Source organism: Embiotoca jacksoni, unplaced genomic scaffold (genome assembly GCF_022577435.1).
Source record: "Embiotoca jacksoni isolate LCO1_2020_lvr unplaced genomic scaffold, fEmbJac1.0.p SCAF_11, whole genome shotgun sequence".
Taxonomy (NCBI): Eukaryota; Metazoa; Chordata; class Actinopteri; family Embiotocidae; genus Embiotoca; species Embiotoca jacksoni.
The window spans coordinates 20,007,243-20,035,223 of record NW_027185241.1 but is presented as its reverse complement, the minus strand read 5'-3'; the positions used below and the strand labels follow the sequence as shown (position 1 = coordinate 20,035,223).

The 27,981-nt window shown below is 42.3% G+C and overlaps 1 protein-coding gene across 1 annotated transcript in view; it reads left to right on the top strand.

The window, feature by feature from the left end:
* Window positions 1-1,130: 1,130 nt before the first annotated feature.
* Window positions 1,131-27,981, top strand: part of cndp1 (carnosine dipeptidase 1) — a 42,119-nt gene continuing 15,268 nt past the window's right edge. The window contains exons 1-7 of the mRNA XM_069143498.1: window positions 1,131-1,180; window positions 2,325-2,435; window positions 18,333-18,476; window positions 20,099-20,261; window positions 21,948-22,036; window positions 22,599-22,796; window positions 22,916-23,000. Coding sequence (XP_068999599.1) covers window positions 2,325-2,435; window positions 18,333-18,476; window positions 20,099-20,261; window positions 21,948-22,036; window positions 22,599-22,796; window positions 22,916-23,000 — 790 coding nt within the window. The 5' untranslated portion in view covers window positions 1,131-1,180. The remainder of the gene's footprint in view (window positions 1,181-2,324; window positions 2,436-18,332; window positions 18,477-20,098; window positions 20,262-21,947; window positions 22,037-22,598; window positions 22,797-22,915; window positions 23,001-27,981) is intronic.

The following is a 27,981-nucleotide window of genomic DNA, read 5'->3' as shown; positions in this document are numbered from 1 at the left end:
GTTTTCTGTTAAATTGTAGAAAGAAAGTGACTTGAAGCCACTTTGGCCATGTAGTTTATCCCATTTGCCATAGTTCTGAGTAGGAAACTTGTTTGTAAACATTTAGTTTAAGCCGTGGCGCTGTGATGCAGTTTTTCATTCGGCTGAGAAAGTGAGATTTGAAATACTGTTTTCTGTGAAATTGTAGACAGAAAGTTACTTGAAACCACTTTGGCCATGTCGTTTATCCCATTTCCCATAGTATTGATGAAGAAATTTGTTCGTAAACACTTAGTCCAGTATTTGATTTTGAATTGTCCTGAGGTGTTTTCTTGTTCCATTTCAGTCTCTGTTCAGCTGGTTTTCCTGGTTTGCTGGCTCTTGTAAACTTATAGGGTGTGAAAATGTAATGCAATGCAATCACATTCAATCATGCCCTCAACTCTTCATTCACGTGATTCGCTGGATACAGAGAGACACCTACAGGTATACCCTTCTTGAAAAAAATGCATTTGTGTATTTGGTCACATCAGGGGACTCTGCACACATATGCAGGGATGTTCGGAAAATAAAACATTGTGTAAATGTAACAACATACAAAAATGTCATAGTTGTCAGCTAAGGGCTTTTTTGACGTCCCTTTACCTTTGTTTTCATGAGGGTGTGACAAATCTCCAGGCTCATTCCTGTCACATGCGGGGTTGAACAATTTATCTCATGAATATGAAGAGGTGATGGGATTAAATGTTTTCAGAACAACCTTGCATGGGGTAATTCTTTAATAGGGCTGAATGTCACCTGGGAATGCTTACAAGTAACTCAACCTTAAGTTCAGCGCAATGGGACACCTACCTAATTTGGAACAAGAAAAGCCACTCAGCTTTTGTGTAACTGCCTGTGTTTTTTTTGAAAATTCAATAACACAAACAAAAGGAATTTCACATGCTCCTTTGCGCCTGCTGAAACACCCACTGTGCATTGTTGGAACGAGATCAATAGATTAGAGTATAATTATTCTGGCTATTAAATATTTAATTTGTCAGCTGTCTTGGCACTGTGTCAGGAAATGTTTGACTGAATGACCCCTGGGCTCAGCAGGAGAGTGATTTGAAGGGAGGGTGTATAAATGTCCAGCCAACAACATGGGGCCACAGTCCACTAGCCTGAGGAGACTGTCACATACTACTCTTGCAGAGAAAAGGTAAGACGAAGGTACTTTAAGTACATATTCGTGGGAGATGGGAGATGTTACACAGCAAATTTCTGGAGTGAAATATCCTGGAGTTAAACAAAGAGTTTGATTTGGGGAGTTTATTTTCTAAGTCCAGCTTGTGTTCAGTGTTACTCTCTGGTGGGGTAATATTTTAGGGTTCATTCGCTGAGTGTTGAGGAGCATGATTCAACACTACTCCCGGTGTTGCTTTGTTGCTGTATTAGCATTTCCCAGCATGCCTTAGTTATTTCTTCATAACTTTTGAGAATAAAGCAACCAAATTAAATCTAAGTGATGGGCAGAAATTACATTTAGTTTTGTTAAAACATGCTGTTTATCAATATTTCAATGAAGACATAATAACAAATAAAAAGCGGGATATCATTCAAAACTATAAGTGTACGAGGTAGGAACGTAACATATCTTCCAATCACAGTCACATGACATTGGTCAGTTTGCAACTTCTTACACAGTTTTCATGCAACATTAATTGTGCAGACTACATATAATCACACTGTGTATAATTGTTAAATATACATTTGTGATGATTATGTCATCTTGTAGTCAGTATTACCTGAAACCTTTATAGTGTGATGAAATTTTAACCCCATGAATGTCAAATAATTCACTCTTCTAAATGTTGACTGTAAAAAAGTTCACATTCAAGCAGCTCAAGGTTAAAGTAAAATGTACTCTTCGTGAGAGTTGAGTTTTAACTCCCAAAGAGTTCAGGTTCAACAAAAGTGTTAAAATTCAACTCCAAGAAAAGAGTTACTTTCACTCTGCTTGAGAGTGTATCCGATGGTCTCATATGTACAAGCAAAAATAGTTGATTTGAACTCAGAGTTTATTCCAAAGAACTTTCCATTTACTGTGTAAATTGATGGGGAGGTCAGGATTACAGAAAACTTACTTCCCCAGACTAAATAAGACAACATATTCACAAGTTTATATATATTCAATTTTGTTTTTGTTTTTATTGTGTTTGGGGTACTCTGCACCCAACCACTGGACTCTTGTCATGGCCCTGGATGTGTTACTGTGGGAACATTCTGAGTAGTCAGATATACTAATGACCTATTTATACAAATATCTGCAGTATCACCCATTCAGTTTCTGACTCTCTTAACAGATGAATCCTGAAGTACTGCCTTCCATCCTGCTGGTCATTTGTACTGCCCATGCTTTCAAGTACACGGAGCTGGCTCAATACGTCAACAGCCACCAAGAAGAATATGTGGAGGTACAAAACATTCTACTCCTTACTTTAACAACCCTTAGCCCTGGAACTCACTCTCCTGTGCTGCGCAGGTGCCGCTCGGTTTCTTGTGTGTCCACACCGTCTACATGTCACCAGAGGTGCTGCGGCCGTAAATCCTATCATTGAATCAATAAGTATTATCTTGATAATGGCCATCAGTATTGAATTTTTGAGGTTTGACAAGTGAGGAGTTGCAACCAAAAAGGAAGCATGTGATTTCTGTTTACCCCTTGGGGATTAATAAAGTATCTATCTATCTATCTATCTATCTATCTATCTATCTATCTATCTATCTATCTATCTATCTATCTATCTATCTATCTATCTATCTATCTATCTATCTATCTATCTATCTATCTATCTATCTATCTATCTATCTATCTATCTATCTATTCAGAATGAGACAAACAGACACACAACCAACTTTATGTTTTAGCTACTAACTCAATAGATATTATTCATAACAGTCTCCATAGTCATAGCTCTCAATTCTTGAAGATTGTTGAGCCAGGGGAAATAAGCACACTATGTCACCTTTGAATAATTTCCTTTCACTTTGCATCAACACGGAAACACAGGACTGTCAGATTGTCCGTGTTTTCAAACTTGGTCCCTTTCAGTCCTGCAAATGAACTCGGACTGATTAGTCAGTGACAGTCCAACTGAACAAAGATCCCTCAGAAGTGAACCACTTATCGGGGTGTTTTCACATTTGGTCCTCTTTAAATGAACGAAACTCAGTTCCCTTACACTGGACCAAAAAGTGGACAAACAGAAAAGGGACTCTGAGAGGACTCACCTCTCTTTCTGGTCCACTTCAGCTCTGATAGGGCTTCAGTCCTCTTTCTGTTCACTCTCTACACCAATCAGCCATCCCAGGGAGTTTTTTTGTTTCATAAATGTTCAGAAAATATTGTGCCTTAGTTATGCTATGATCAGGAAGTATGTTTTATTTTTTGTTCCAGAAATGTTCTTCTTAACTCTACGAACATTCCAAAAATATCGTGTGTAAACATTCCTGAAATGTTTTTCATGACATTGTCACAACATAGGTGACATTGTGCCCCAAGTCAAATTTTTTGGGGGAAATTTTTATTTCACTGCCACGTTTTCAATGTACCCAAAATGTTATTATTTAATTGTAGGATAACATGCTATAAAAACGATAAACAAATGTTTTTGCTAACATTTTATTTATATGTTTAGGATGTTTTTAAAGATGTTAGAACATATTAAGGATGAGACAGCTGAAACAATTATCTGGTATGGAGCACGACCTTCATACGAGTAAAAGTGTCAATTTAGTGTCAACACTAGCTGTGTCCACACATCGAAAACAGCTAAAGATAGAGTCCCGCCTCTTCATTTACACAGACTTCTGCAGCTCTCGTCACAGGCACACACAGAGCTGTCAGTATCCAAAGGGATTAACAACAACTTGCGACTCTTCTGGTTAATTTCTGGCACTGGCTCGTTTCAATTCGATTTGTATATAATACCACTTGGAGAAGTTTGCTCATAGCAGATGTATCGCAAGTTACAGCTTGTGACGTACCACTGACCGGTTATTTACCTCCATCGGCTCACTCCTACCTCGTTAAACTATCTTCACTCAGCTGAGCGCTTTCAGCAGGAATATAATGCAAGACCGAATGCATATTTCAGCCTTGCTGGGTCATATGGACCAAAATTAATATCCCAATATATTTTTTTCTCTGAATTTTGATGTCAAAATAGCGAGATATATACAGTGGTGTGAAAAAGTGTTTGCCCCCTTCCTGATTTCTTATTTTTTTGCATGTTTGTCACACTTAAATGTTTCAGACAATTAAACAAATTTAAATATTAGTCAAAGATAACACAAGTAAACACAAAATGCAGTTTTTAAATGAAGGTTTTTATTATTAAGGGAGAAAAAAAAAATCAAACCCACATGGCCCTGTGTGAAAAAGTGTTTGCCCCCTAAACCTAATAACTGGTTGGGCCACCCTTAGCAGCAACAACTGCAATCAAGCGTTTGCGATAACTTGCAATGAGTCTTTTACAGCGCTGTGGAAGAATTTTGGCCCACTCATCTTTACAGAGTTGTTGTAATTCAGCCACATTGGAAGGTTTTCCAGCATGAACTGCCTTTTTAAGGTCATGCCACAGCATCTCAATAGGATTCAAGTCAGGACTTTGACGAGGCCACTCCAAAGTCTTCATTTTGTTTTTCTTCAGCCATTCAGAGGTGGACTTGCTGGTGTGTTTTGGATTATTGTCCTGCTGCAGAACCCAAGTTGGCTTCAGCTTGAGGTCACGAACAGATAGCTGGACATTCTCCTTCAGGATTTTTTGGGAGACAGTAGAATGCATAGTTCCATTTATCACAGCAAGTCTTCCAGGTCCTGAAGCAGCAAAACAGCCCCAAACCATCACACTACCACCACCATATTTTACTATTGGTATGATGTTCTTTTTCTGAAATGCGGTGTTGCTTTTACGCCAGATGTAATGGGACACACACCTTCCAAAAAGTTCAACTTTTGTCTCGTCAGTCCACAGAGTATTTTCCCAAAAGTCTTGGGGATCATCAAGATGTTTTCTGGCAAAAATGAGACGAGCCTTAATGTTCTTTTTGCTCAGCGGTGGTTTTCGTCTTGGAACTCTACCATGCAGCCATTTTTGCCCAGTCTCTTTCTTATGGTGGAGTCATGAACCTTAACTGAGGTAAGTGAGGCCTGCAGTTCTTTGGATGTTGTTGTGGGGTATTTTGTGACCTCTCGGATGAGTCGTCGCTGCGCTCTTGGGGTAATTTTGATCGGCTGGCCACTCCTGGGAAGGTTCACCACTGTTCCATGTTTTCGCCATTTGTGGATAATGGCTCTCACTGTGGTTCGCTGGAGTCCCAAAGCTTTAGAAATGGCTTTAATAACCTTTTCCAGACTGATAGATCGCAATTACTTTCTTTCTCATTTGTTCCTGAATTTATTTGGATCTCAGCATGATGTCTAGCTTTTGAGGATCTTTTGGTCTACTTCACTTTGTCAGGCAGGTCCTATTTAAGTGATTTCTTGATTGAGAACAGGTGTGGCAGTAATCAGGCCTGGGTGTGGCAAGAGAAATTGAACTCAGGTGTGATAAACCACAGTTAAGTTATGTTTTAACAGGAGGGGGCAAACACTTTTTCACACAGGGCCATGTGGGTTTGGATTTTCTTTCTCCCTTAATAATAAAAACCTTCATTTAAAAACTGCATTTTGTGTTTACTTGTGTTATCTTTGACTAATATTTACATTTGTTTGATGATCTGAAACATTTAAGTGTGACAGACATGCAAAAAAATTGGAAATCAGGAAGGGGGCAAACACTTTTTCACACCACTGTATATCTCAATATTTTCGGCTGGATTGTTTGCTTATAGCGCAAAGCCCCATGTGAGACGTGTAGCACTTTGAAACAGATTTTGATCAAAATTAAATCCAAGGGCACGGTTTCCTTCTTGTTTGAAAATATACAGCTGCAAAACATGTAAATGAAAGATTATATATAATAATTACCTTATATTTGATAAAATAGAGCCATCTCTGAGATGCTCCTTCAGTTTTTTCACCATCAAAAAGACGGACGTGGTTGATATAATTTCTATGTTGATTTTAGTTTGAGGAGCTGTTGAACAGTACTGAGAGGTGTTCCTAATATTTTCTCCAGCATTAGGTTGACAAAACATTGGGAAGCAGCAACACAGATTACAGTCTCAAATTAAATCTGCAAGCAGTGATATGTGGGCCCTCGCATGTTGCACGTTGGGGAACCAGCGGGTCGGGGGTGGAAGCGGCCACGGAGTTTACCACGCCTGATGCTTGTGCACAGTTTTGTGAGGTTTGGAGCATCCCTGGACCTTAAACATCAACTCCGTGTCATGGCGCAACATCAATCGCATCGCCCTGGTGATGCACTTTCACAAAAAAATTATTGTTGCTAGCAGGGGGCGCTATGACTATTCAATTCAATTAAATTTTATTTATATAGCACCAAATCACAACACACGTTATTTCATGGCACTTAACACATTAAAGTCCTTACAGCAGAACTTTACAATATTAGACAGAGAAACCCAACAATTCCCACATAAGCTAGGAGGGAAAAACTCCTCTTTAACTAGCAAGGACCTCCACCTCGATTGGGTATGAACATAATTTATCGATTATGGTACAGTGGTATTCGTTGGAGCTGAGCAGGACATGCGGTTTGGGGAAGGCTCAGCTGAGAATCCACTGCGGCTCTCGGGCCTTGCAGATCCCCAAAAAGCCTTGATGAAGCAGTGAAGACCAATCCATGCACAGCTCCTGGAGCCATGACGAGTGAGGAGCAGCTTGGAAGCCAATCTGAACATGGCCCAGGATGACCCAGAACGAATTGATTGACGAGAGTTGATTCAGCCTTTCACAGGACACGGAAGAAGGAGCAAGAGCATTGGTTCCTGGGCACGCAGAAAGTAGTTTAAAGGAAGGGTGGCAATGCAGCAGTGGAATACATCGAAGGCGTGAAAAAGGTCGAGAACATGTTCGACTCGGGCATGAAAAGTGAGCAGGTAACGGCCGCGCGAGACAACGCACGGAGGACGTGAAGGCGAGGGAGGCGCCTCTTCTCTGCCATTGATGTTGACGACAGGGAGGTCACCAGAATGGATCATGGATCATGGCCCCTACTCCCATGAAAGGAAGCGATGATGGTTCTGTTGCGTCAGGGTATGATGGAGGGAGTTTTGGAAAAACTGCTTAATAAGATGGCTATTTGGCGGAGAAAATCCGCCACCATGAGGAGCCCCAAAGATTGGCAGAAGGAACGGCAGCCGTTCGGAACCGAAACTCGGCTGGGTGGTACGGTTAATCGCAGAGGTGACACCGTTACAGTTGGCAATGAGATGTAGGGATGTAGATGACACAAATGAGAGCGAGTGGCGGAAAGGAATGCCCAAAGCTAACTCCGTTTTCAAGCGATATAAGTTCCATGAAAAGATACAAAGGGCTGTGAAATTTTCGACCAGTTTGTGACTGAACTAGAGCTGCAAGTAAAAGACTGCAACAACCCTAATGGGGATGAGATGATTAGAGACCAGATGTTTTCGGTACGAGCTCTCCAAGAGTCCGGGAGAACTACTCCGTCGCGGTCCAGATTTGACGCTCGAGAAAGCGATTGACATTGCACGCTCACGAGTCATCGCAGCAGCAGCTAAAGGTAATGGGTTGCCCTGCTGCTAATACAGCCAGTCAGTTAGCAGAAAGCTGTTCAGTTCCAAACAAAGATACCACGGTCGCAAGATAACTGTCGGGAACGATAGCAGCGGTGCCATGCACAGCAAGAAGTGTGGGGCATGCGGAAGAGAGCACAGTTGCACGGACGAATGCCCTGCAAAAACGTCATAAGGGTGTAATAAATGCAAAAAGCCCAACCACGTGTTGGACAAAAGCACAGTATCAGCCAACAAAATATGAGCTCAAGAAAGTCCATGCTATCTCAGAAACACAGAACAGGCATCAATGGATCTGTACACTGACGCTATTATAAAAAGCTTAAAAATACAGCAAGGGAACAGCCATTCGCAGGGGTGGAAATAGGAAAAGTGAGGCACAAACTAAAGTTCAAAATCACATACAAGTGCCCAGGCTAACGTGATACCAGTGAACATGTTTCACAGAATATTAGGAAGTGTTGCATTAGGTCTGTCAGGCAGCAACATCTCGAGATATGGTGGACAGAGACTTGGTCGGTATCCTTTGTTTTGCTTGGACGATTAAATGTTGGTAGAACCACGGAATAACCCGAACCCGGCATCTCTGTGCCCAAACCTGGCATCTCGGTGCTTGGACCAAGTGCTGCAATCTGAGAAAATGGAAGGACTGACTAATTCAACCTGGCCCTCTAGAGCCCGAATGAGACCTGTAGTTGGGTGAAATGAGGGATGGCCAACTCTGGAACCGGCATTTTGGTGAATGAATGGCCTCTGCGGACTGATGGGATGGGGGAACAGGCGAAGCAGAATGGGAACGGCATCTCGGTGCCCAACAGGAACTCTGCAATTTTGATGAAACGGGGGATGGCCGAAGCTGGACGGAGACAGGCATCTCGGTGCCCGACGCTTCTCGGTGCCCGACGGGAACTCTGTGGTTTGATGAAACGGGGACAGACGAAGCTGGACAGAACCAGGCATTTCGGTGCCCGACAGGAACTCCGCGGTTTGATGCAACGGAGGATGGACGAAGCGGAATGGAAACGAACATCTCGGTGCCTGAAAGGAACTTGAACCAGGAACGGGCCTGCTGGTGCCCAAACTGAGTGCTGCAGCCCAACGAGATGGGGACAGACGAATCCGGACAGGCATCTCAGTGCCTGCATAAGTGCTGCAGTTTGGTGAAGTTAGAGGACTGGCGAGTCCGAAGGTGGCCCTCGTGAGACCTGTAGTTGGATGGAATTGGGGATGGCCAAGTCTGGAATGGGCATCTCGGTGCCTGAATGGCCTCTGCAGCCCAATGAGATGGTGACGGACAAATCCGGACAGGCATCTCGGTGCCCGCATGGGTGCGGCAGTTTGATGAAGTTAGAGGACCGATGAATCTGGGAGCCCTGTTCCCTAAATGGGCACAGCTGATCGATAAATTGGGGGGATGCACCGATCTGGAGCTGGTTACTTAAGCCCTTGAATGAGCATCAGAATTAGGGGAAAAATGTGGAGATTGCTGATTCCTTTTTTTTAAAATTAGTTTTTAATATATGTTATTATATATACGTTTTTTTTTTTCGAGTCTCCAGCTGCGACGCTGCCACCGGAGGGGATGATTCTGTTGATTACACCTGTGGGAAAACGCAAACAAACGACAACGGTTTAGCATCAGTGGTTTGTGAAGTTGGGTTTTGACTGCGAGTTTTGAAGTTAGAAGAAATTCGGATAACTTATCTCGTAATCGGAGTGGTGGTAACGGTCCCTCTTTCTGATGGGACTTTTGCTGACAGTTCGTTTGGAAATTATTTTTTCCAACGGGAGCAGCGCATGTACACCAGTAGCAGACAGATGTGCCGGATAGGCAGGTATTTGTAGGCACATGGCCGGAAGGGGAGTGTTTGAGGTGTGGTCCTGCTCCTTAAATTCAGATAAACTTTATCTCCAATTAAGGGCGAAAAACCTCCAACAGAGGGAAGGAAAAACTCCCTTTTAGTAGGAAGAAACCTCCGACAGAACCAGGCTCAGCGGTGGGCGTCCATCTGCCTCGACCAGTTGGGGTTGAGGGGAGAGCCGAGAGCCGAGAGAAAAGGACAGCATAGAGATACAAGACATGAACTGTTGGTGGGGCCGACAATCACAGAGCAGAGAAATTAATCTCCATGGCCGGAGACAACTGCAAAAGAAAGAACAGGAACTACGCGAGCGAGGGAACTGAATGGAGAGGCAACAGACAATAAGCAAAAACTATGGGAGAGAAACTACATGAAGTTAATGAGATGTAATGGTCAGATATGAGTTATAGAGAGTGAAAGAGTGAGAGGAAAGAAGCTCAGTGCATAACAAGGTCCCCCAGCGGCCGAGGACTATAAGATCATAACTAAGGAATGGTTCAGGGCCACCTGAGCCATCACTAACTATAAGCTTTATCAAAAAGAAAAGTTTTGAGTCGAACAGCTTTGGGTTTCTGCCCCTCGAACACAAACTGGGAGCTGGTTCCACAGGAGAGGAGCCTGAAAACAGAAGGCTCTGCCTCACATTCTACTTTTGGAAACTCTGGGAACCTCAAGCAGGCCAGCGTTCTGAGAGCGAAATGCTCTGTCAGGATGCTATGGTTCTATAAGATCTCTGAGATGAGATGGAGCCTGGTCATGAAGAGCTTTGTAAGTCAGCAAGAGAATTTTAAATTATATTATTGATTTAACAGGAAGCCAATGAAGAGAAGCTAAAACAGGAGAAATATGATCTCTCTTGCTAAATCCCATCGATACTCTTGCTGCAGCATTTTGGATTAACTGCAGGATTTTTAATGAGTAATTTGGACATCCTAACAACAATCTAGCCTAGAAGTTACAAACGCATGAATGAGTTTTTCTGCATCACGCTGAGGAAGGATTTTCCTGATTTTATTAATATTACGTAGATGAAAGAAGACAGTCCTGGAGACTTGCTTTATCTGGTGGCTAAAGGACAAATCCTCATCAAAGATGACTCCACGGTTTCTCACAGTGGTGCTGGAGGCCAAGACAATGTCCTCTAGAGTAACTAAGTGATTACAGAAAGAGTTTCTAAGGTGTTTAGGACCATGTACAATAACTTCCGTTTTGTCTGAATTTAGAAGCAGAACATTTTGGTCATCCAGGCCTTTATGTCTTTCAGACAGTCTTCAAGTTTTACTAACTAATTTGTTTCGTCTGGTTTTATAGAAAGATACAGCTCCGTGTCATAACAATGGAAGTTGATGCAGTGCTTCCTGATGATATCTCCTAATGGAAGCATGTACAGAGTGAAAAGTATTGGGCCTAGCATTGAGACTTGTGAAACTAAACTAACTCTTGATTGTCTGGAAGACTCATTGTTTCCATGAAAAAACTGAAATCTATCTGATAAGTAAGATTTGAATGGGTCTGATGCAGTTCCTTTGATCCGTGTAACATTTTCCAATCTCTGTAATAAAATCGTGAGATCAATTGTATGAAAAGCAGCACTGAGGTCCAGAAGAACAAGTATAGAGACAAGTCCATTGTCTGAGGCTATCAGAAGATCATTTGTAACTTTCACCAGTGCTGTTTCTGTGCTATGATGTACTCTAAAGCCTGACTGAAAATCTTCAAACAGACCATTCCTCTGTAAATGATCCCAAAGTTGATTTACAACAACTTTTTCAAGGATTTTTGAAATAAATGGCAGGTTGGAAATTGGTCTGCAGTTTCCTAAAACAGCTGGATTAAGAGTAGGCTTTTTAAGTAAAGGTTTAATTACAGCCACTTTAAAAGCCTGTGGTACATAGCCGGTTAAAAGAGATAGATTGATCTGATCTAATATGGAAGTACTAATTAAATGACAGATTATTACCATACAACTGTCTTCAGGGTGGAACTATTATCAAACATGTAATGTTTGAGGAAGAGCAACTTGTAGTTTTATGGTGAGACGCTCAAAATGGCCGCCATGCCACAGCCGCCACGCCACAGGCGTTCGACGAAAACAAATTATTTTGATAACTTTTCATCTCACAGGACATGGTGCAATGGAACTATTTTGTACATCTAGATGTGATACACATGTCCACCAAATTGCGTGCATGTTGGTAAATGTAGCCGCCGCATCAGTTTAGGGGGCGCTAGCGAGCCATTTGGCCACGCCCACACGCGTAACCACAAAAATACGTAATTTTTTGTCGGGACTTACGTGTTTACCAACTTCCATGACTTTTTGAGAATGTTAAATATGTTATGTAACTCCTTGCACTACAATAGGGCTTTCGCACCATTCAGTGCTCGGGCCCTAATGATGAACTAGAAATTATAAAGGGGTCCAAGCACCCCCACACAGAAGCCACATCAACCTCAGCCAAGCATCTTCACGTAAATCCCAACTGAAGCTATACCCACCCAAGGGAAGCATCCCTTTGAAACTCCAACTTCAGCAAGCAGTGAAAAAGGCCAAGAGGATTTTCCAGTAGGATGTTAACCAGTCAATTGATACACAGTGACATGATGTCTAGAAAGAAAGTGAACAGACTTTCTAGCAAGCCTTTGACCTTATCTTCTGACTTCAGAAGATCTTGATTAGAACTGGTGTCACCTGTGTGGCAACCCAAAGCTTATTGCAGTGGGTTAAACCTGGAGACAAAGCACTTTAGGGAAGTCCCTGGATATGTGTACTCATCAAACATTGTTTAGTAACTCTCAAACTCATCCTTGACAGGGGTTCTCAAATCTCACATGGGTAGTTTTTCAAAGAAGAAAACTTTGAGGATCTCTGATATTTACAAAACAATATTTATTCATACAAATAATAAAAATACATGGATCTTGGTGCATTAAAAAACATGGATATTTACAGCTCTGCTGAGGCACAGAAGCAGAGACACGCTCTGGCTCAGGCAGTGTCTACAGAAATTAATAACAACACTGGCAACTCTGGCAGCAACTAGTTTTAAACAGGTTTGTATAAAACATCTTTGACTGAGCCGATTTGCATCAAACTTTATATTGCAGTTCCAGACTACCTATATTATAGAACCCACTAAGGGTTGACATATGTCATGTCTTTTCAGAAGAGAATTTTCAGTTCTATGTTCCATCAAAATGTCACCTTTACACCAGGTACTGTTTCTTTGTTTAAGCAGGAAGTCATTCCTATGAGTGTCGTTTTCAAACTTTTGAAGAAAACGGGCTACCAAAGCCTTATAATTTACAGTCTTTATTGCATTAAACAAAAACAAACAAACCAAAAGGTGGCACCTATCGTGTCCACTTGCTTCCAGTCGGGAGGGCAACTCGACCGACAGATCCGGGGAGACACGGCAGGCAGGGCAGCTGGCAGACCAGCGGAAGGAACGGCGTCAATAATCCTCCGAGTCGGGAGGGCAACTCTACCGACTGGTGACTTTGACAGGGAGCTCCGCGGGAGGAACAGGACGGACGGAGCACAGACGGAGGACGGACGGGTGGCTAACAAAAATGAACCGACAACCAGAGGAGTGCAGGGGCAGGGTACATATAGTCCGGGGAGGTGATCAGGGAGATGCAGCACACCTGCAGGTGGTGATCAGGGGTGAGTGGCTGCATCTGCTGGGACTGGTGAGGGGCGTGGCCACAGACAAGCAGACAGGGGACTGAGGGGACACAGGAGGAGAGGTGATCAGGGGCAAAACAGAGGGAAAAAAACAGACTCCTGACAGTACCCCCCCCCTCAAAGGGAGCCTCTGGACAACCAAAACTGGACCGGACTGGGTGGGAGGAGGGGGGACGGAGGACCACAACAACACAAGACACGAGAAGGGAAACCTAGATGGACGGAGGACGGCCACGGGGGAGGACGGACTGGGGTGACCGCTCCGGAGGACGACCACGGGGGAGGACGGGTTCGGGTGACCGCTCCGGAGGACAACCACGGGGCAGGACGGGCTCGGGGGACCTCTCCGGAGGATGCCCATGGGGCAGGATGGGCTCGGGGGACCTCTCCGGGGGATGATGACAAGGCAGGGCTTCGACCCACCCGAAGGCAGCAGGAGCCGGAGGCGGGACGTCGGCCGCGCCGGAGGACGGAGCAGGAGGCGGGGGCGTCGACCGCACCAGAGGACGGAGCGTCGACCGCGCTGGAGGATGCAGGAGGATGCAGGAGCTGGAGACAGGACGTCGACGACCCGTCCAGTGACAGGAAACGGAGGAGCAGCGTTACTGCCGCGTAGGCCACGCTGCAGGCACTTGCGGGCCAACGCCCGGGCCCGGATGGCATCTGGATCATTGGCCGCAGCTGGAGGCAGGGCCTGCATGATCCTGCGGACCAACTCCTCGTCCCAAATGGCGTCTGGATCGCTCGCCGGCACTGCGGGGGTAGAGAGTCCGTAGTGGCGACTGACTGGGCTGTAGGCTCACTCGTGGTGACCGACTGGGCTGTAGGCTCGCTCGTGGTGACCGACGGGGCTGTAGGCTCGCTCGTGGCGACCGACGGGGCTGTAGGCTCGCTCGTGGTGACTGACGGCTACACGTCCAGAGACCAAGGGCGTAGCAGGACCGGATGGCCGGTGACCCCGGCGTCACTGCCTCCTTCTGGGGGGGCGCCAGAAGGTAAGGCGGGTTCCCTCGAACCCAGTCCTGGGTTCAGCGGAAACAGTATCATTCCGGCGGGCCTGACTGGCAAAATATTGAAACAAAGTCAAGTACCTTGGACTCGAGTCTGTGGCTGCTGGGTCCTTTCTTGGTCGGTTCATTCTGTCATGTGGTGGTGTTTACAAGGACCCAAATGCAAGCTCACAGACTTAGGTATCAGTTCCAAAATACAGTCTTTATTGCATTAAACAAAAACAAACAAACCAAAAGGTGGCACCTATCGTGTCCACTTGCTTCCAGTCGGGAGGGCAACTCGACCGACAGATCCGGGGAGACACGGCAGGCAGGGCAGCTGGCAGACCAGCGGAAGGAACAGCGTCAATAATCCTCCGAGTCGGGAGGGCAACTCTTCCGACTGGTGACTTTGACAGGGAGCTCCGCAGGGGGAACAGGACGGACGGAGCACAGATGGAGGACGGACGGGTGGCTGGCTAACAAAAATTAACCGACAACCAGAGGAGTGCAGGGGCAGGGTACATATAGTCCGGGGAGGTGATCAGGGAGATGCAGCACACCTGCAGGTGGTGATCAGGGGTGAGTGGCTGCATCTGCTGGGACTGGTGAGGGGCGTGGCCACAGACAAGCAGACAGGGGACTGAGGGGACACAGGAGGAGAGGTGATCGGGGGCAAAACAGAGGGAAAAAAACAGACTCCCGACAAGGTTGTTCTGCTGAATCATAAACTTAACTTGAAAGTCATTCAATTTGAAGTTCATATGAAAAAGCTAAAGTTTTTTTTCAAAAAATGCAAAATTTGTCATGATTTTGCATAACAAAATTATAGGCGGAAAGGGGCATGGCCCATATTAGCAGATGCAGTGCATGTAAAGAATATGTGGGTATAAAGCATTTGAATGTGTGACCTTTGTTATAGTGCCCCCTAAAGGTTGACATGTGCCATGTCTCTGGACAATTCTCTGGGCTCACTATCTCGCATCAAAATTTCCACCACCGTTGGTGCTTGGACCCCTAATTAAACATATCAGCTCCTCTCTTAATCAGATTAAATAACAATTGAACATTATAATCCTCATGAAAGGGAGAATTTATTGATGGACTGTTGTGTTATGTTATGCTTCACCTGTCAGTGGTTGTTATGTTATCCCACCTCGAAATGCTAAAATCTTTAAGTGTTTTCAGCAGTGTTTTACCAGAATCTTCTTAAAGCTAGGAAAAACTTCTCTTAAAACATTCTAAACATATGTATAACATGTTTTGTTGTTTTTAAAGCATGTTTTCCTACTCTGAAATAATAACATTCTGGAAACATTAAAAACATGCTACTAAGAACATTTTAAGAATTACGGCATAATGTTATGACAATGTTATGAAAAGCATTTTAGGAATATTCACACAAAATATTTTCAGAATATTTTTACGAGAACTTAAAAAACAACAACACTAAAACTTCCTGCTGATAACATACAGAGGACATAATATCCTCAGAACATGTTTGGAACAAAACATTCTCCCTAACAGAAGTGAGTCCTCTAACAAATTAACTCACAATGTGACTGCAAAAAAGTTTGTCCACTTTAAGGGGACTGAGCTTGGTTCATTTAAAGAGGGCCATATGTGAAAACAATTGCAATTTTCTTCTGTTCAGCAAAAGCTAGTACTGTAGGAACTAAAATTACCTTGAGGCAAAGTGTGGCGCGTTCCAACAAAATTAATGTTGTGGAGTTTACAGCTACACCTGTATTCCTGGGCTGCCTCTGACAGTATCCTCATTTATATAACAATAATCCGAAACATTGTGGACTATTATCGGGTCCGTCGTGAGTGGAATATGTTCTTCCTCGCCATCCTCCAACTAACTCTCACCGTCATGACTTGCACTCGCATTCGCTGAGTCATTAAAGAGGATGAGCTGCTGTCAGATTCCAGAATTAGCTCGGTCCAATCCCCATGACATCTTTTGAATTGAATCTGTGCAATTTTTACCAACTGATTTGTTTCGTCAGGTTTTATAGAAAGATATAGCTGTGTCATCTGCATAACAATAGAAGTTTATGCAATGCTTCCTGATGACATCTCCTAATGAAAGCATGTACAGAGTGAAAAGCATTAGGCCTAACATTGAGCCTTGTGGAACTCCATAGCTACAGTAACTCTTGTTTGTCTGGAAGAGTCAGTCCTGACATGAACAAATTGAAATCTATCTGATAAGTATGATTTTAACCGGTCTAATGCAGTTGATTTGAACCTCGTAACATGATCAAATATCTGTAATAAAATCGTGTGATCAATTGTATCAAAAGCAGCACCGAGGGCCAGAAGAACAAGTCCATTGTCTGAGGCTATTAGAAGATTATTTGTAACTTTCACCAGTGCTGTTTCTGTGCTGTGATGTACTCTAAAGCCTGACTGAAAATCTTCAAACAGACTCCAAATGATCACAAAGTTGATTTGCAACAACTTTTTCAAGGATTTTAGAAATGAAAGTTAGTTTGGAAATTGGTTTGTAATTTCCTAAAACAGCTGGATTAAGAGCAGGCTTTTTAATTAAAGGTTTGATTATAGACACTTTAATAGCCTGTGTACCACCATAGCCTGTTAAAAGAGATAGATTAATCTGATCTAATATGGAAGTACTAATTAAATAGAAGACTTCTTTGAGGAGTTTAGTTGGGATGGGATCCAAGAGACAGGTAGGTAATCCAGATGAGGAAATAATTGCAGTTAGCTCGGAGAGATCTGATCTCGCGGTTGCTTCCAGGGCTGCTGTGCTTTGCAACACATCAGTGACAGTGGCAGGAAGGATCTGCCCAATTCTTTTCCCCAATGGTAACAATCGTATCAGTGAAGAAGTTGATGAAATCATTACTCCTGAGAGTTAAAGGAATAGATGGCTCAACAGGATGAAAAAAACAGAGTAGCACTTTAGTAGCACTTAAATGGCACTTATTTACAGCACTTTGTAGTTTGGCTTTCTTGAAGAAAATTGTACTTTCTTGATTCTTGTTGTCCTCATGGTTGAATGCACTCATTGTAAGTCGCTTTGGATAAAAGAATGAAATGTAATTTTCAAATGCAGGCCTTTTATTTGTAGTGGAGTATTTTCAGTGTTATTATTACTTTTTACTTCAGTAAAGGATCTGCATACTTCAACCGCCACGAAAAAACAAATTTTACTTTGATATTTGTGCAGTATGTTTTTTTATTTATTAATCAGCAAACAAGGATTGAGTATCAGCAGCCCAGACCTCTGCACTTATTTAACAAAAAATATTGTTTTGAAGCTGCAATAAAGATGTTTACAGCAGAAGTCAGTATCAACTCAAAAATATCTCACTGACGTCAAAATACAGAGTGAAGTTAAGACAGGATAAAAAAAAAAAACAGACATCAGTCATCATTTTCAGTCATTACACAGTCTATGGTCACTCCTCTGTCCTCCTGCTATACAGCAGGTACAGGAATGAGGGGACAGTTTGGGAGGACAGCAGACAGACTTTGACCAGTTTTAATAAACATTACAAACAAATCTGAACTCAGCAGGAAAATGTCTCTGTTCTAGGGTTCAAAATGCACAATGGCTTTTGGGGGAGCTCTGCTCTCTAGTGCACATGCACACTACTAAACATGTCATGTGCATGCGCACATGGAAGTGTGCGACAGAGCAGTCAATTGCAGGGTTACTGCAAAACATGTTTTCTCTCTTTCTCTTGTTGGCTGCTTCTTCACATCTCTTGTCATTTCCGCTTTGGAATTAGGGTCTAAGGTTCTGTTTACAAGCATCTAAGTGACTGTCTATCTTTCATCAATCCATTTTAGTAACATGTTAACAGCTTTGGAAACTTGGTGGAGCTGTTGCTTTCTAGTCTTTCATTTTTGTACTAAACTGTTAAAATCCCTTAAATCTTTGCACACCATGTGTGAATTCAGTGGATTATGGCTTTTAGACACAAACCATTTTTGTTTTATCAGTTTTAACAGGCTGATGGAAATACTGATTAAAACATTAACACATATTGTCAAATCTGCAGGGAAGCAAGGGGATTTGATCAAGTTCAGTGAAGGTGTTTTGAAATTTGTATGTTTGTATGTGTGTTTCAGGCTCTGAGAGACTGGGTTGCAATCGAAAGCGACTCCAGCAATGTGCTGAAGAGACCAGACCTACACCGTATGATGGAGACGGCAGCTCAGAAACTGAGGCTCATGGGAGGGACTGTGGAGTTAGTGGACATTGGAGAACAAGAAGTTAGTGAGATAGTTGTCTCTCAACAAATTCAGCCCCCTTTCTGCCTTTCATAAACACTGTTCAAGATATTAAAGCTTTTTAATGAATTACTAACCTATCTGTTAGTAATTATTCTGCATGTCAAAAAAGGGTAGCTTTCATGGAGGGTGACAGTGGCAAACGAGCTGTTAAACTTCAGAAAAGGAGCAGAGCGGTCAGGACTCAATCTACCTCCTCATTACTGACTGAGACATATCTATGCTGCTTCCAAACTCAGTAAACCTAAAGGGCTCTATTTTTTGTCAAACTAGGTGCAGTGCAAAAGCAGGTGTAAATTCTGTGTCCTGAGAGTACATAGAGGTGTGGCCAACTCTTTTGGTAATTTTGTGAACACAAACACAAGCATGGCGCAGTGTTAAAGTAGAAGGAAGGTGTGTCATTTTGTGTCAATTTAATAATGACCAATCAAATCAGCCCTTGAATGCATCAACAACCAAGATACTCACCCCAGCGTAGAGAGCCTCAAAAGTCTCAGCTGTGAGCGTCAAGGGTTTTGGGGTGTCAAGATCGGCATATCAGATGATGCACTGGAAATGTGAATAATCAATCAAAACTTTATTTGCTACTTCATCATTAATTAAATGTCAAAGTGAACAAAGAACACTCATCCACTGTACGGAAATCAGATGCTGGAACAATGTTTAGGAGTAAAAAGTAAGTAAATGTGCATACACAAAGCATATGCATACAAAGCTTCCGGTGCAATTCATTTATTAACAATGCTGATGAAAAGCAATATGCTCTTAACTTCACAGATGTTGGGGTATGAATAGATTAATCGCATTGTGAGCTTTGGATATGCAGTGTGTATAATGTACTTTACAATCATTAATTAAATGACCTAAGATGCAATGAATGCATGAATTTGTTAACCTTTCATGCATGAATTGCGCTAACCAATCATGCATAAATGATGCAGTGTCACATTCTGTGATCTTGCATGACACCAAAATTGCACTACACAAGCTATCTTTACTGACACACCCCTTGTGCCATTCCACCCATCTTGGCGCAGCCGTGTTAATGTTGAGCCATGAAAATAGCAATTTGATGATAACGTGGAAAAAAGCCCCTTGCACAGTATTAAATCCGGATCCACGATGAGACAACCTTTGCACTGGTATGAAAATAGGGTCCATACTGTGTTTGACGTCAACTAGAGGTTAACATCCTCAGTTTCTCACTAATAATTAGAAGCAACATACAATTAAAAGGTTTGTTGTCTTACTGAATGGTAAAAACAAAAGTTGATGATCGTTCTACTTTCTACATTAAACTGCAGTATAGTGATATGTTTATCTAACAAAAACAGAGCTGAAACATATTACTATAGATTTGCCTTCTTGTAAGATTATCCCTCATAATATTAAAAACTGTATAGCATTGGCATTCCTTTGATATTTGAGGAAAATAGCTACTTAATACTGTTCTGTACCATTTCAACCCATAAAAGCAAAGCACTTGCTGCAGGGTTGCAAAGAAGTTAAGACCTTCAAATCAAAATGATTGAGGAATTGAAAAAGTAAATTATGTGACTGTGCAGCAGCTTGTGCTAATCTTAACCCTCCTTTTCTATCTGCAGCTTCCAGACGGACAAACTTTGGCGTTGCCTAAAGTGGTGACAGCTCAGTTTGGCATTGACCCCAGCAAGCACACAGTGTGTGTCTACGGTCATGTAGATGTCCAGCCAGCGAAGCTCGAAGATGGTTGGGCAACAGATCCTTATAACCTAACTGACATCAATGGTAACAGCCTTTAAACTTTTCAGTTACAAACTCATTGTGCAAAGCCAAATGCTGTTTAAAAAAAAAAATCATTTAAAATTCTTGTGGTTTACGTGGTTCTAAAAATGCCAAATCTATTAGACGGAATTTGTGAAATTCATATAAAATTATGCACAGAACATCTGGAATATTTTCAACTGATGGAATGAATCAGCAATAAACAACATTAATTGGAAATTTGTATTCAAAATCATATACAACAGCCGTGAAAGGGCTTGAGTAGAAGAAAAGGGTCAGTAAGTTAATTTTATAAGCGAATAGTTTACTTATTCATCATTTAGAAGACTTGAGTTTCCTTAATAGAGAAAGTATCTACAAATACAGTATAATTAAGTATAACTGAGTGTCTTGTCTGGGAGAGGCCAGACTAACAGTGGTTCAAAACACCCAAGATGAGAAGCAGCTCACAGGATACACCCACCTTGCCAAGATGAGGGAAATGGCGGCATTCTTCTTGAGCCAGACCTGGGAGAGGAGCTCACCAGTGAGCGTCTGGTGGCTGAGCCTTTGCCAATGCGCCCCGGCCGGACAAATAACATGAAGTGCAACCCTGTGGATTCACCACCCACAGGGAGAACCATCGGTGTGGGATGCAATGCCAGCCAGGCGGCAGACCAGGCCGGGGCCAAACCCGGAACATGGAACGTCACCTTTGTAGCGGAAAGATAGGGAGCAGGTGCGGGAGGTGGAGCGGTACCAGCTAGATATAGTTGAGCTCACCTCCACACAGCACTCACTCTGGAACCAAGGTCCTAGAGGGGGGCTGGACTCCGTCCTTTTCAAGATTTGCCCAGGGTGAAAGGCGCTGGGCAGGTGTGGGAATACTCACAGGGCCCCAGCTGACCACTGCTGTGTTGGAGTTTTTCCCAGATAGTGAGATGGTCACCCTCATGGCCTGCGGGTTGCTAGGAGGAAGACTCTGACTGTTTTTTTGTGTGTATGCATCAAACGGCATCTCAGAATATCCGGCCTTCTTGGATTCGGTGGGGGGAGCCCTGTAAAGGGCGCCACCTGTGGACTCCATAGTTCTTGTGGGGGACTTCATGTGACCAACGATGGACAAACCTGGCAGGGGGGACCTCCTTCCGGGACGTCTTCAATGCCCACTTCAGGAAAAGCTGCTAAATTCAGTATAATTTTATTTTATTTTATTTAGCCAAATCACAAGTCATCCGGAATACACCCCCGTTATCTGATTTGAATGTAACTATGACGTGAATTTCCAAAAAGTTTACAAAGTGGTTTATAAAAGACATTAAATCAAGTTTATACATAGTTTATATGGCAGAGTTGTGTTATTAGATTGTATTTGATTGGTTTTCTCTGGAATTTGTCTCGCATCAAAGTTAACACTGTCGCACACTCAACAACAACAACAACAACAACAACAACAACAACAACAAAAGAACTGGACATCACTCAGCTTTACATTCAGTGCTTGACCTGCACAGATTCACAGGTCTTTAAATATACCTGTTGGGTGAATTACATCATATTCTATGGAAAAAAATTAGCAGAGACCTATTAAGAACTCATACTCTGATTTACCAGTGTTTTAAAAAAAAAATTAAAACACTAAGGTAAATATGAATGCTACATCTGTAACAAAAAATAAAAAGAATGATTTTTGTGTCATTGTACTTTTAGGTAACCTTTATGGAAGAGGAGCATCAGACAACAAGGCCCCAGTTTTAGCATGGATTCATGCTGTAGAGGCCTATCAAGGCCTTAATATGGTGAGAGAAAGAACACTCAAAACTGGATAAGTTTACATGCCCAGATAGATAAAATCAAATGTGCGAGGAAGTTGGAGCTGCAGAGGCACCAAACCTCAGTTTAGAATAAAGGTCAGGTGAGAGCACTAAAATATTTGAAATACAAAAAGCGGCAACGGAGAGAGACACTGGCAAAACAGATTTTAAAGAAACAAGTTGTTTTAGTTGAGTTACTCTGAGATTTCACTGCAGCAGTCCATTCCTGCCATCCTTGATGCTACTGTGTCTTGGAAGAAAATACACTGTTGGCCTCAGAGACACCTCAGACAGATGCTGGATGCTTTGAAGGGAAAAGAACTGTGCTGGTGTGGGTGTTGTAAAACCAGCCTCAAACAAAGCTATTGGCTCCTATTTCTAGAGTCTGCAAAAATGGATGAAAAATTGTTACAATTTCAAAATGGCTCGTTCAAATATTAAGTTGTTTTTCAGGTAATATTTTCCTCCAATAGCCTATCCTCCATCTCAACCACTTGCTGTTGCTCTTAGTTACAAATCTAATGGAGTTGTTATTACTATCCACCAGGAGCTGCCGGTGAATGTGAAGTTTGTTATTGAGGGCATGGAGGAGACAGGCTCCAACGGCCTGGATGCCATGATCCTGGCCCAGAGAGAGACTTTCTTCTCAGACGTGGATTACATCATTATCTCAGACTGTGGCTGGCTCAGCAGACGGCCTGCCCTTACCTATGGTACCAGAGGCAACTGCTACTTCTTTGCTGAGGTTGTGTATAACAATAAATGCCTAGTTTATTTTTTATTGAAACCCACACTCTGCACCTGTGTGCTCCTGTACAACTTCATGATATTCCATGGCAAAAGTTTTCTCTGATGTGTTTGCAGGTTGAAGGACCTAAACAGGACTTACATTCTGGTGTTTATGGAGGTACTTTGATTGAACCAATGACTGACCTCATTGGCATTCTTGGTGAGTCTTATTTTTCAGTGTTCATCTAAAACAGTGCTGGGCAATATGGACTAAATGTCATATCCAAAAATGTTTTGTCTGAATGGAGTCTCACTATATTATACAAAATGGGTTAAATAGTCATTTTTACAAATGTCACAAACACAAGCATTATATTTTAATTTGATAAAACAAGCAGTGTTGGAACACTTTAATAAAGACAAACAATACATAAAATAGCCATTGGTTCAAAATCATAAGTGTACATGATAGGAACTTAATATATGTATAAGGAATAGGTTGAACATGGCAATAATAGTTACACTCAATAGAAATTATATAATCTTAATCCATTTCTTTGAAGGAAAAATATTGACAGAGTCAAAACCAGGTATATTGTCCAGCCCTAATTCACATTGAATATTATTATTAAGGTGGGTGCTTGCAGACAAACCTTTTTAGTCTACCTTTACTTCACCCAAAATTCTCCTGAGATACGTCTGTATATCCTAAAACCCACACAGTGATATTTGGAATTGTCAGACGCTTTAACACATATTTCTTAAAGTCATTGGTACAAGGAATAAAAGTCAATATTTGAAATAATCAGCAGAAATAATCAAATAATCAGCACATTTGTGTCAGTCTTATTAAGAAGAAAAATTCACATGGAATAAAAAAAAAATTATAATTGTTTTGCCTTCTTTAATGATTTTAAATCCAAAGTAATAATGTACACAAATGACATACATTTTACAAAAAAGTTTAGAAAAGACAATACTGGAATTGCCTGAAAATGTCACTCCATCAGCTGTCACTCCACACAATACAGCAATCAGCGGTCTCTACAAGAAGATCAAAGTCTTCTTGTACAGTTAGGACTGGTTTGATCTGATACTTCTGCTCAATACAGACTCAGGTCGGCTGATGTTGGCTGGGAACAGGGTATGGAAGCTCCTATTGGCTCAGTGAGATGCCAATCAAACCAGCAGTGTAAAGACCAAGATGCTTTCTGACTTTACTGCTAGCTATGTGGAAAACTAAGAACGCCTGTTGGTATTTTTTCAAATGATGCAACAGTGGATAATGTTTATTATGGGTGACCTCTCACATGAGTATACACATCAACTTTATGCAAATTTTCTTAAAACCCAGTTTTCTTAAAACGCAAGTTGGCCAACTGAACCTCGTGACAAAAAAAAATAGATCTCTGAATATGTGAATCGATAACGGATTATTCAAGCAAAGAATGATTTAATTCGGAAAATCAATTTAAAAAAAAAAAATCCAGTCCGAGTAAATGTGTCATAAAACATTGTATAATAGGGCGATTTACACTCATATCCATGCCCAGGGGGGAATCAGGCTGAGTTTGCTTCCCTTGGTAAAAAAATAATTGAATGATGAACCAATCAGATGAGACGACAGTCATGCCATAGGACAGGACAATGCTTAGGGAAGCCAGAAGCCCTTTGGCATCACACCAATGACATCACAGCATGTCATCAACGTTGTTGAATAACGGAAGGTAAACATTAGCCAGTTTGTATTGATAATCCATTAATGGATGGACATGGATTAATATCAATACAAACTGGCTAATGTTTACCTTAGCAACATTAGCAAGTGCAGTTATGGAGGGCAGAGATAAGGAGTTTTTATTTAAAAAAAAAAAAAACAGTTTTACTAGACTACCATTAGAGCAGTTTATAATTAATTTATTAATAACTTAGAATTACATTTGGCAGTAGGCCAACATCAGAACTACCCCTGCACACAGAAAGAAATAAGGGAAGTCAATGTGGAAAATGATGTCACAGAGTGGCTAGCTGGTAGCTCTAAACTTCAGCTCCTATTTTGCTTGTCTTGTCTTCTTTTTGAGAAGGATTTATGCTCACTTAACAATCCGTGGACCACTCCAGGTTTCATTGACTTGGCCAACCTGTCACAAGCAATTAAGAAGCACATCAAATTAAAACGTCACATGAATTGTGCCGTGAAATTAAAGCTTTTTGGATGCATCAGGATCGACGGGGCTCTGGACTTGGCAAAAATCACGAATGCAAAAAGCACAATGAAAAGGTAAAAAATAACCTCGATACTTTTGCTCACTGTTTCAGCCTTGTACTTTATGCGCCAAGAACAAGATTTCAGGGGACACAATGAGGACACTGGCAGCTCAAACAGGGGCAATTTTGTGTAGCTGGTACATGCAACATGAGACTTGCAGAGCACTTGGAGTCATCAATAGTTTTCAGCAGTATGTCAAATACCCTACAGAATGACTCCCTGCAAATGACTGTTGACAGCTCATGTTGTGCAGGACGAGACTAATAAATAAATAAACATGTCTCCTCTTTTTGCTGTTGAAGTGAATGAAACAACAGACATTTCCAGCAAGTGCCATATTTTTTTATATTAGCTCTGATATTGATGCAAAAACTGGAACAGGCTTTAGTAAAATCCCTCTTTCCAATGCGCCGGTCATCAACTGCTATCCTCATAGGTTATATATCTTTTAAGCACAAGGCACAAATAACATTCAAGTACCAAATTGTTTTTTTTTAACAGTATTGATGCCTTTTACAATTTTTCCTCATGTCCATGTAAGAGGTCGGCATTACTGTGTGAAGTAGATCTAGCTGTGCATGTACCAGGGGGTCTGTTGTGGGGTGAAACTTCAAAAGCTGCGCGGTACATGCCATCTAGAAAGGACGCAACATTATCAGAAATAATTATTAATGTTCATTAAACTATGGCAATTTATTTAAAATAATGGGGCACCACCCTGGTAACAGGGACCAATAACCAAACTGTAAAATCAGTCTCATGAATGTGTATTCAGCATTAAGTGAACAGTGAAGTTGTGAATCCGAGCACTGACTTGCCATCGAGCTATTATTAAAATAAATATGCACAAATAATCACAAACAAGCACTTTGTACGTTAAACAGAATTTATGAAGATCAGCTAAATTAATGAATGATCAATATTCTTCTTCAAGGATAAATTACTTAAGAACAGCAATATCAATGTGGCATCAACATTACTACCACTCTTCCAATAGTATAAATAATTATCATCAATCAACATTACTTTAAATTAATAAGTCAATCCAATCTACAGGCAAACACAAATATATACAATTAATATACAAGTATGTGTGTGTGTGTGTCTGACAAGGCCAAGAGGGACCACGTGGGTGGACACTTCTAAAATGGAGGATGTTACCACGTGAGGAGTAACACAATGGCGTCCCTTGTAATGAGGGGGTGTGGAGCAAGGCTAAAATTGTCATTGTTAATACTTAAACTCCTTTACAACTTCTTGAATTGGGACGGTCCAAAGACAGCACTCCAGAATTTTCTGGAAGAGAACGATAGCCTCAGACTTGGAGGTGCTGACTCTCATCCCAGCTGTTTCACACAACACATGCTGAAGGCAATGGTCTGATGAAACCCCAAAAAACACACCATCTGCAAATAGCAGAGAAGCAATTCTCTGGCTCCCAAACTGAAAAAAAAAAACAGGTTTGATGACAACTCCTGGCAGAGGCCACCACCAGGAAGATGTTTGACATCATACCAAGAATTCAGGCACAACTCTCGTGCCGATTTTAGAGGGACCAAATGTCTAGTAGTAACCTGAAATTTCCACAGTTCCCCCCACAAGATTGTCTGAGCACCCCAATCATAGGCCTTCACCAAGTCCACAAAGCACATGTAGACTGAAATGGTAAACTCCCATGACCCCTCAAGTAGCCTTGCAAAGGTAAAGAGTTAATCCACTGTTTCGTGGCCACAACGGAATCCTCATTGCTCCTCCTGAATCTGAGGTCTGATGATCAGTTAAAGCCTCCTATTCAGCTCCGAGAGGCTGAGCAATGTGATACTCCAATAATTTGAGCACACCCTCTGGTCCACCTTTGTAAAAATGGGAGACACCCTGGTCTGCCAGTCCACAAGCACTTTTCCAAATCTCCATGCGACACTGAAGAGGCATGTCAGCCAAGACAGCCTAACAATGTATAGTCTTCAGCATCTCAGGCTTAATCTCATCCACTACTGATGCTTTCCCACTGAGGAGCTTATTTAACCCTAAGAGCCTGATGGACCAAACTGCGTCCAAATTACCAACGATTCTTATTGGTTAAATAGCACGGCTTAAGTTTTCCAACAATGTCAGTGTTATGTGGTGGGTGTTTTTCCAGGACCCAAATGCAAGTTCACAGACTCGAGGTATAAGTTCCAAAGTACAGTCTTTATTGTAAAAAACAAACAAAAAACAACAAACCAAAAGGTGGCACCGATCGTGTCCACTTGCGTCCAGTCGGGAGGGCAACTCGACCGACAGCTCCAGGGGAACACGGCTGGCAGGGCAGCCGGCAGACCAGCGGAAGGGATGGTGTCAACAATCCTCCAAGCCGGGAGGGCAACTCCACCGACTGGTGACTTTGACAGGGAATATCCGCAGGAGGCACAGAGACCGGAGGAACGGGAACAGGACTGACGGAGAGCTGACAGAGAGCAGACGGAGGACGGACGGGTGACTAAACAAAAATGAATCAACAGCCAGAGTTGTGCAGGGGCAGGGTACATATAGTCTGGGGAGGTGATCAGGGAGATGCAGCACACCTGCAGGTGGTGATCAGGGATGAGTGGCTGCATCTGCTGGGACCGGTGAGGGGCGTGGCCATGGGAGGTGAGGGGCGTGGCCACAGACAAAGACAGGGGACAGAGGGGACACAGGAGGAGAGGTGATCGGGGGCAAAACGGAGGAAAAAACTAGACTCCTGACAGTCAGTGCCTCCTGTTAAATTTAGTCTTTGTTACACTCTGCATGAAGTGCTCCGTCCATCTCCACACCCAAGAGTAGCTCTTGTTCAAATGTTAGGTTCAGAACCGTAACATAGCGCTGATAGCATAAGAATCAAACCCACAGTCAGACAAACACAAGGCTCGGCACCATATCCTTGCAGCAAAGGAAGTCCGTGCAGGGTCTT